Source organism: Mesoplodon bidens, assembly GCF_964165515.1.
Source record: "Mesoplodon bidens genome assembly, chromosome: 10".
In the NCBI taxonomy this organism is placed as follows: domain Eukaryota; kingdom Metazoa; phylum Chordata; class Mammalia; order Artiodactyla; family Ziphiidae; genus Mesoplodon; species Mesoplodon bidens.
Window position 1 is genome coordinate 101711595 of NC_138172.1, and position 10534 is coordinate 101722128.

At 48.2% G+C, this 10534-nt stretch overlaps 1 protein-coding gene across 1 annotated transcript; it reads left to right on the plus strand.

The window, feature by feature from the left end:
* The first annotated feature begins 695 nt into the window (after positions 1–695).
* Positions 696–2153, plus strand: LOC308624115 (peptidyl-prolyl cis-trans isomerase A-like). The gene has a single exon (XM_081247059.1). It carries the CDS (start codon positions 735–737, stop codon positions 1227–1229), a length of 495 nt encoding a protein of 164 aa, XP_081103185.1. The 5' UTR covers positions 696–734; the 3' UTR covers positions 1230–2153.
* The last annotated feature ends 8381 nt before the right edge of the window (positions 2154–10534 follow it).

Genomic DNA, 10534 nt, shown 5'->3' on the forward strand with positions numbered 1-10534 from the left:
CTGCGCTCACGGCTAAACAGCATGTAAACAAAAGTCTTGCACTCAGGGAGCACCCGTGAGCTCCCAGGCCACTCGCCGGCTGTTTCCCGGTCAGCTCCGCCCGTTCTCAGTGGGCAGGTTTCCCCTGGGGAGCAGCGTCTTCCCTCCCATCTTTACAGGGAGCTTCCTCCTGGAGAAGCTTAAAGCAAACCTGCTCTTCCTGCAGTAATCTTCTCTGCAATACACCCGTTAAGGATTCAACCTGGGTTAAATGTTGTGGATTCCTTTAAACAAGAATTTAAATCAAACTGAGGCTTTTTCCCACACAGCCTACGTATTAAAGAATTATGAGCAAAAAGATGTTATGGGGTCAGAACAGGCATAAATAAGAAAATAGGCATATATACATATATAATGGAACACTACTCAGCCATAAAAAAGAATGAAATATGCCATTTGCAGCAACATGGATGGACCTAGAGATGATCATACTAAGTGAGATAAGTCAGACGGAGAAAGACAAATATCATATGATATCGCTTACAGGTGGAATCCAAAAAATGATACAAATGGACACATTTACAAAACAGAAATAGACTCACAGACATAGAAAACAGACTTATGGTTACCAAAGGGGAAAGATGGGGGAGGGATAAATTAGGGGTTTGGGATTGACATACACACACCACTAGATATAAAACAGATAGCCAGCCTTGCAGACACCGCTACCCTGGAGCCTCCTGTGCTGCTCAGCCATGGTCAACCCCACTGTGTTCTTCGACATGGCTATCGACGGCGAGCCCTTGGGTCGCGTCTCCTTCGAGCTGTTTGCAGGCAAAGTTCCAAAGACAGCAGAAAATTTTCGTGCTCTGAGCACTGGGGAGAAAGGCTTTGGTTATAAAGGGTCCTGCTTTCATAGAACAATTCCGGGATTTATGTGCCAGGGTGGTGACTTCACACTCCATAATGGCACTGGTGGCAAGTCCATCTATGGGGAGAAATTTGATGATGAGAATTTCCTCCTGAAGCATGCGGGTCCTGGCATCTTGTCCACGGCAAATGCTGGCCCCAACACAAACGGTTCCCAGTTTTTCATCTGCACTGCCAAGACTGAGTGGTTGGATGGCAAGCATGTGGTCTTGGGCAAAGTGAAAGAGGGCATGGGTACAGTGGAAGCCATGTGGAGCTTTGGGTCCAGGAATGGCAAGGCCAGCGAGAAGATCACTGTTGCTGACTGTGGACAAATCTAATAAATTTGACTTGTGTTTTATCTTTTTTTTTTTTTTTTTTTTTTTTTTTGCAGTACGCGGGCCTCTCACTGTTGCGGCCTCTCCTGCTGCGGAGCACAGGCTCCGGACGCGCAGGCTCAGCGGCCATGGCTCACGGGCCCAGCCACTCCACGGCATGTGGGATCTTCCTGCACCGGGGCACGAACCCGTGTCCCCTGCATCGGCAGGCGGACTCTCAACCACTGCGCCACCAGGGAAGCCCCTAACTTGTGTTTTATCTTAACCACCAGACCATTCCTTCTGTAGCTCTCAGGAGGGCCCCCCTTTGCCCCCATCTGCTTGAAATATCCTATAATCTTGGTGCACTCACTGCAGTTCTTTGGGTTCCACATTGTCCCTACCTCCCTCCAAGTTTAGCTGAATTGCAAAGTTAAGTTTATGATTATGAAATAAAAACTAAACAACAAAATTAAATAAATAAAATAAAATAAAATAGATAACCAACAACGGCCTACTGTACTATACTCAATATTTTGTAATAACCTATAATGGAAAAGACTATGAAAAAGAGTAGATTGTACACATATATAAAATATATAAAATTAGTTTTATATATATATATATATAACTGAATCACTTTGCTGCTTTGCTGTACACCTGAAACTAACACAGCATTGTAAGTCAAGTACACTTCAATAAAAAAAGACAAAAAATAAAACAAAAAACATGTACAATCTATTAAAAAAAAGAAAAAAAAAGAAAACAGGCATATCGATTGAGCGGTGTGACTGAAAGTTTCAGGCATCCAAGGGCTCCCTGGGTACATCTGGCACATTCAACATAGGTGTCAACAAAAGAAAAGTAGGACGTGGACCCTGCCTGGGATGCCACCTAACACAGGTAGGCAAACGACACCAGGTATTGTAACAGGACAGCAGTAGATAATATATGCTAAGGAGCTAGATTGAATATTCCCCTAAACAGATGGGGGAAATGTGGGCTGGAGGACTGAGTGTTGGGTGATTCACACATAACTGCTTGAAAAAACACGCCTAGTGGAGCCGATGAACGAGCAAGTGTCAGTACATAGTGAGATTTCTGTTGGTTCTACCCATCCCAGTCTTATCTAACATTTTTATAAATGATCTGGAAAAGGAGAGAGATGGTATAATTGATCAAATCTGTGTTGTCATGAAACTAGGAATGATAGCAAATACATTGCATAAAAGAATCAAAATCCTAAAGGCGTGAGGTGCTTCTCCAATCCGCCAGCATGGTCGGGGTTGTGATGTGTCCAGGTGAAGGGGGGCATGTTCTCATCATGCCCAGGGTGGACTCACCACACCTGTGGTGGTCCTTCTAAGCAACACGTCCAAATGGGAATTTTAAGTTACAACAGATTCTAGGAAGTGACCAGGATAATGTGACTTGACACCCGTGTAAACAAGGGGAGATACACAATCCAGTATAGGGAATATCGCCTATGATTTCATGATAGCCATTTCCACACATTTAAGAGAATATATATGACATGAAATAGGGCTTCAATTTCTTCTGTGCCATTCCTCAAGGCTAAACTAAGACAAGATAGATTTTTGACTTTAAAATATAAGCTGTACAAGGGAAAGAAAAAGAATGTTTATGTAGTACCTATCCAGAGCCAGAAACTGTGCTTCAAATTTCCTATCATCCTCCCCCAAATCAAATAAAATAAGTAGTATTATCCCATTTTATATATTGTTCTGCGTATCTATTGCTGAATAAACTACTGCAGAACTTAGTAGTTTAAACCAACTTATTATTCGTATATCTCATCATTCCGTGGCTCATAAATTTGAAGAAGGCAGAGCAAGGAGAGCTAATCTCCGCTCCACGATGTCTGGGGCCTCGGCGGGAGCGTCTGGAATGGCTGGGGGCTGTCCGGGCATCTCTCTCTGTCTCCCCATCCAGCCCCTTCACGAGGGGCAGGGGGGCTTCCTCACGACACGGCGGCCTCAGGACAGGTGAGTCTCTGCAAAGGGCTTGGGGGTCCAAGAGGTGAGGCAGGTGCTGCCGTTCCTCTCGGGGCTGGGCCTGGACCAGCAGAGCATCACCTCCTCAGCGTGCACTGGCCGGGCCGTCCGAGGGTCAGCCCGCATTCAGAGAGAGGAAGTGGGAGGAGCCTCAGAAGGATCAGTGGCGTCCATAGTCGATACACAGGTGAAGAGGCACAGGATGGTGGGAAGCAGCAGACCCAGGACTCAAACCGGAACTGACCAGTTATCACGCCCTGGCGACCACTCAGCACCACGTCTGTGCTCATGGATTCAAGGGCGTCCTGCAAGGTGACCTCTAAGGCCATGTACTTTCAGCCTCAGAGTCTCTTCCAAGCTCCAGCCCTTTATCTCCAAACGTGAACTGCACGTATCGATTCAAATGTGTGCAGCAGACATGAACTCTGAACTCATCACGGGTCCTCTCTCCATCCCAAACCAGCAGCCCCTAACACCCCCCTAGGCTTGCTGGCTCAGCACCTCATGGGGACTCTGTCTCTGCTCTCACTCGTTCCCTGGGTCCTCTGTCAGTCACCAAGGCCGTGGATCTGTGTGCACCACAGGCTGCTCGAGGGTCTGGTGCACCTGCCTCGCCAGCCTCCCTCCCCGGCCCTCTCCCCACGCTCGCCCCGACCCAGACCCTGCCCCTGCCCTGCCCACCCACCCCCCGCCAGGTCTCTGCCCAGCCACAGTCTCCTCAGAGAGACCACCCACCAAGAAGAGCATCTCCCATTAGCCCTGCCCTCCGCCAAGCTTGCTTTACTCTCCTCCACTCGATTTATCGTTTCCTGATACGGCAGTAGCTGTTTATTTGCTTATTTACTTACTGTCCCTGTCTCTCGCTGGAACAGTGCTGTTTGGTAGAAATACAACACGAGTCACGTACATTTTACATTTTATAGTCGCCACACGTCAAAAGGCAGAAAGAAGCAGGTGAAATCAATTTCAATAACATATTTTATTTAGCCCAAGATACCCAGAATATTATCATTTCAACACATAACCAATAGGAAAAAAGTATTCATGAGCTCCTTTACATTTTTGGTCTCAGTTTTGAGTTCTGGTGCATTTACAGCCCTTCTTGCGCAGATGAGCCACATGTTAAGGGCTCAGCAGCCACGTGAGGGAGGCTCGAGAATATAAACGCCGTGAAGGCAGTGGCCTTGTTCTCCAGTTCACCACCGACTTCTCAGCCTGGAACAGCGCCTAGCACTTAGCAAATGTTTGTTGATCGCCTGCGTGTATGCAGGCATGGATACAATAGATGACGTGCATCCCTTGCTTTTGACCGTCCTCCTCCTACACCTGCCTGCTTACTCCTCACCTCCCATGAGGCACCTGTCAGCCCCCACTGGTGTGGCCAGCAGCTACTCCTTTTCAGCCTGGGTTGCTCTAACCCTGTCAGCAGTTCCAGAGGCCACCAGAAAGAGGCTCCGAAAGTCACAGAGCTGAGAGCCCAAAGGCCTTCCTTCCGTACCACCTGCCGCCTGGGAAACCTCAGGCAAGTTCCCAAACAACTGTGACTCTCATTTTCCTCTCTGTAAAATGGGGTTTCTCTATAACTCTACCCCCAGCCATTGTAAGAATCAAAATAAAGCAACATAACTAAAACAAACAACTCAAAAAATGGGCAAAGGGCTTGAATAGACATTTCTCAAAAGAAGATATAAAAATAACCAGCAAGTATACGAAAAGATGCTCAACATCACTAATCATTAGGAAAATGCAAATCAAAATCACGAGTTACCACTTGCATACATTAGGATGGCTACTATCAAAAAAAGACAGAAAATAGCAACTTTTGGCAAGGATGTGGAGAGATCAGAACCCTTGTGCGTTGGTGGTAGGACTGTTAAATGGTACAGCCACTGTGGAAAATGGTATGGCATTTCTTCAAAAAATTACAATAGAATTACCATACGATTCAGCAATGACTCTTCTGGGTATACACCCAAAGAAAGTGAAAACAGAGTCTCGAACTGATATTTGTCCACCCATGTTCATAGCAGCATTATTCACAATAGCCAAAGGGTGGAAACAACCCAAGTGTCAGTGATGGGTGAATGGATAAACAAAATATGGTCTATGCAGACAATGGTGTATTGTTCAGCTTTGGAAATTCTGGAACATGCTACAAAGTGGATGAAACTTGAAGACATTGTGCTCAGTGAAATAAGCCAGTCAATAAAAAACAAATATTGTGTGAGTTTCCTAGAACAGTCAAGTTCATAGAGACAGAAAGAACAGTGGTTGCCAGGGGCTGGGGAAGGGGGAACAGGAGTTAGTATCTAATGGGGACAGAGTTTCAGTTTGAGAAGATGACAAATTTCTGTGGATGGATGGTGGTGATGGTTGCAGAACAATATGAACGTACTTAATGGCACAGAACTGTACGCTTAAAATGGTTAAGATGGAAAATATTATGTCTATTTTATCACAACGATAAAAACTAAAGCCATGTCAGTGAAAGTGCTCTGTTAGCTGTAACATGTACACAAATGTAAGTCGACATCATTCCTGGTAGTCTGTTACCCACCCTAAGCTGCTCACCCACACGCCTGTGCGTCTCTGAGGTCCCAGTAACATCACTAACGCAATGCAGTGAGTCCCCTAGGGAAGTACATCCTCCTCTCATCTGTCTCCTTTACCTGTCCCTCTGCAGACGTGTATAGTGGACCATCTTACCTGAATATGTCTTTTAAACTATATCAGTCTGGGGGGCTTCCATGGTGGCGCAGTGGTTAAGCATCTGCCTGTCAATACAGGGGGCACGCGTTCGAGCCCTGGTCCAAGAAGATCCCACATGCTGCAGAGCAACTAAGCCCGTGCGCCACAACTACTGAGCCTGCGCTCTAGAGCCCATGAGCCACAACTACTGAGCCCGTGAACCGCAACTACTGAAGTCCGCATGCCTAGAACTCGTGCTCCGCAGCAAGAGAAGCCACCGCAATGAGAGGCCCACGCACTGCAATGAAGAGCAGCCCCTGCTCGCCGCAACTAGAGAAAGCCCATGTGCAGCAACGAAGACCCAATGCAGCCAAAAATAAATAAATCTAAATAAACAAACAAATAAATAAATAAACAAACAAATAAAATAAACTATACCAGTCTGAATACTTTTAAGGTGACAAAATGTGAAAAGGGATGGAGAAAGCAAGGTAGAGAGATATGTGTGTTGTGCATTCATGGATTTGTGTCTAAAATACAGCAATGTTATTTTTAAAGTCGGCAAATGCTGGTTCCACCTGCCAGTTTCTTCTGGTGACCTGAATCCGGGTGTGCCTTCTCCTCCTGCTTTGGACTCAGCGCCTGCGAGTTGTTGGTCCCCAGACCGGCGGCGCGTAGTGGATGCGGCAGGAACAGGACTCAGCGTGCAGCCTGGGGAGCCTGAAATCTGTGCCTCCCCCACACAGCGGACGCAGGAGCTGAGGGAAGCAATAAGGCCTAATAACCTCCCCCTAATTGCTTTCTTCTCCTGACGAGGAAGCACACCAGCGGCTCCAGCAGCCCTCAGGGAAATCTCTGCTTGTTATGAGGCCGGTGGGCAATCCTTTCATCACCGTGAAATGCTGGCAGTTTGTGTCAACAAATCCAATTTCAGTCAATCAATAGACAGCCCGCCTCCGGATCTGTCCCCCATGCTGGCAGAGCTGAGACGGGCCTCCCCTGCCCAAGGAGCCCCTGCAGGAAGGAGGCTGCTCCCGCCAGAGCCCAGGATGCTCAGGCAGCCCTGCCACCAACAAGGATGACCCCACTGCCAGGGGTGCAGCCAAGCGCCAGCTTCACACAGACAGGCCTGGGTACCAGCTCTGGCTCTGCCACTGCTGGCTGTATGGCCTTTGGCGAGTTCTTCACCTCTTTGAATCCTTGTTTCAGAAGCGGGGCTGTCGATGGACATTTAGGTTGCTTCCATGACTTGGCTATTGTAAATAGAGCTGCAATGAACATTGTGATACATGACTCTTTTTGAATTATGGTTTTCTCAGGGTATATGCCCAGTAGTGGGATTGCTGGGTCATATGGCAGTTCTATTTTTAGTTTTTTAAGGAACCTCCATACTGTTCTCCATAGTGGCTGTATCAATTTACACTCCCACCAAGAAGATGTAGTACATATATACAATGGAATATTACTCAGCCATGAAAAGGAATGAAATTGGGTCATTTGCAGAGACATGGATGGATCTGGAGACTGTCATACAGAGTGAAGTAAGTCAGAAAGAGAAACAAATATCGTATATTAACGCATATATGTGGAACGTAGAAAAATGGTACATATGAACCGGTTTGCAGGGCAGAAACTGAGACACAGATGTAGAGAACAAACGTATGGACACCAAGGGGGGAAAGCAGTGGGGGGTGGTGGTGGTGGTGGGATGAATTGGGAGATTGGGATTGACATGTATACACTGATGTGTATAAAACTGATGACTAATAAGGACCTGCTGTATAAAAAATAAATAAAATAAAATTCAAAAATTCAAAAAAAAAAAAAGTGGGCTGATGATAGTGGCAGCCTACCGGGCTGTATGGTGGGGAAACTAAGTGCACGCGAGGCACACCAGCCCGGCCTTGGCGACCCGCCAACTCTTAAGCCAAATAGGGCAATAAATGGAGCTACTGCAGATTCTACAACCATCATTAGCACCTTCATCACCACCACTGTCATTCTGAGGATTGTATGGAAAACAGCTCAGGAAAGAGCCCATGTGGCTCTACCAAGACGAGGAGGCATCCAGAGCTAGTTCGCCAAGGTTCACTCAGCAAAGATGCTCAGGATGTCATCAATGTTTGCAAAAAGAAATAGCCAGATGACAATGTCCTCATCAGAGGCTGGCATTTGCAGGTAGAGGGGCCTTAAGGAGGCTGCTCTGTTGTATGGCAGACACAGAGAAGGAACCTCGTCCCAAGAGCAGGGCAAGCGGGGCCCAACGGTGCTTCCCTGAGATTTCTGCATTTCCCCTGAGAAGCCAGAAGGAATGAAGGCCTCCCCACAAGGAGCCCTCTCCCCTGTAGGGGAGACCCCAGCTTCGTCAGTCTTTGGGGGCTAGAGGTCCCTGCTGGGTAACAATGAGTTAACACAACTCTCTGTTTCATTTCCTGCCAGGTGGGGGGACTGTCGCACCTGCTAGATTGGGGGTGATACACTATTGCCTTAGCATGTGAATTCCCCAGACGAGAAGCCTTCAGAACAGGATGCAGCAATGGGAACCAACTAATCAAGCAGCTCAGGGCTTCCCACGAGGTCCAGGAGCCTGTCATTTCTCACTAGGCACGGAGGCTGCCGTTCCTCCGGCAGGAAGTGGTTAGAACAAGTAGCCTGGACTGCGTTTTGTGGCTGCTGCTGCTGCTACCTTTGTGTTTAACTGGGGAGGAAAAGAGAGGAATTAGAGGTGAGGCTTTCAGACACAGAATATGCCCTGATAGCGACGGACCTTCCACTCCAAGGCAGGCATGGTGAGAGGCCCTTCCACATTTATGATTTCACTTTATGTGTCACAATTACTCTGCAAGGCGGGTATATTGACCTCTTTTGTTAAATGAGGATGGGGAGGCCCAGATGTCGCCAGAGAGCTCGCGGACCTGGCACAGAGCAGGTGCTCGGTAATGAGAGACGGACAGAGGTTTGCCTGGGTCAGTCAGCAGGAGACATTCAAATGCAGGTTCGAAAGGTCCAGGCCGCTGCTGATCCCACTGTGCTCTCTCCCTGCTTGCTTGTTCCGGGCGGGATACTGGGAGGCCTTCATCAGGAATGGGTGTTGGCTCCTGGGAAAAAGTTCCAGATGGGGAAAAAAAAGCTTTTTCTAGGGAAATCTGCCTTTAGACACATAGCCAGACTGCTCCATGCAGCCCAAGGGCAGGCCCCTTTGAACACTGAGGTAGTCCCGGATATTAGGTAGGAGAGAGCCAAAGATTCTGAATAAAAGAAAGACAGACCCCAAGCCAGTAAAACGTGAGTTATGTTTGCTATGAAACTGGGCTTTTCTCATGTGGCAAGGGGGTCTTCAAAGTGCCTGATTCTTTTCTGAAATGTACTTTATATTGACAATTTAAAAAAAAAGAAAAACCACAGAGCCATGCATGTTGGGGAAATTTTGAGATATGCATGTATGGTGGGAAGATTCGCTGCTCCTAGAAATTTAATTGCTGCATAGAAACAGACATAGAAATCTGGGTTTGCAACCAGACTGCCCCTTGAGCTCCGAACTGGCACATGAAACGGCCCCCGCAAGCCCTCCATGACGTCCCACAGGCGTATACAGCTCAGCGTGCCTGAGACCGGATGAACTGCTACCCCCGCTCCCACCCCTACCCACCATGAAGGAGAAAGTGGCCTGCCTGCTCTGCTTTGGTTGGTGGCATCATCGTCCACCCAGCCTCTCAACCTGGACACGTGGAATTCCTCCTAGACCTCCTCCTCCCCGGTTTAGCAGGTCAGTCCGCTACTACGTTGTCCTGTTACCCCTGGCACTGCCCCTTGGCATCTCTTTGTTCTTCTGTGCCAGCTTCTAAACCGACCTCCCTGACTGCAGGCTTGCCCTCCTCTACCCGTCAGTGGGTCCAGAGAGATCTCTCCAAAGCCCAAATTTGACCATGGCACTCCCCTACTTACCACCATCCATCACCCCCCAGCACCGAAGAATCTGGAGCCCAGGCTCCTTGCGCGGTATGAGAACTTGCCTGACCCCCAGAGATGAACAAATTGTGCCTGCCTCCAAAGTCCCCACAGTCTTGGTAAAGAAGCACTGTTGCAGGGGCTTCCCTGGTGGCGCAGTGGTTGAGAGTCCGCCTGCCGATGCAGGGGACACGGGTTCGTGCCCTGGTCCGGGAGGATCTCACGGATCCCGTGGAGTAGCTAGGCCTGTGAGCCATGGCCGCTGAGCCTGCACATCTGGAGCCTGTGCTCCGCAACGGGAGAGGCCGCAACAGTGAGAGGCCTGTGTACCGCAAAATAAATAAATAAATAATAAATAAATTAAAAAGAAGCACCGTCGTGAGGGTTCATTTTACTGCCAACTTGGCTAGGTCAGGTGTGTTCATTTGCTCGGGCTGCCATACAAACTACCACACGTTGGCTGACTTAAAACACAGAAGTGTATTTCCTCCCAGTTCTGGAGGCTGGAAGTCCAAGATCAAGGTGTCAGCAGGGTTGGGCTCTCCTGAGGCCTCTCTCCTTGGAGAGCAGACAGCCGCATCCTCACTGTGTCCTCACATGCTCGTCCCTCTGTACACCCACCCCCCTGCTGTCCCTCTGTGTGTCCTAATCGCCTCTTCTGTTAAGGACATCTGTCAG

Excerpts from the sequence above, each read along its gene's own strand:
- LOC308624115 (XM_081247059.1), top strand. The coding sequence starts at position 735 with ATGGTCAACCCCACTGTGTTCTTCGACATGGCTATCGACGGCGAGCCC.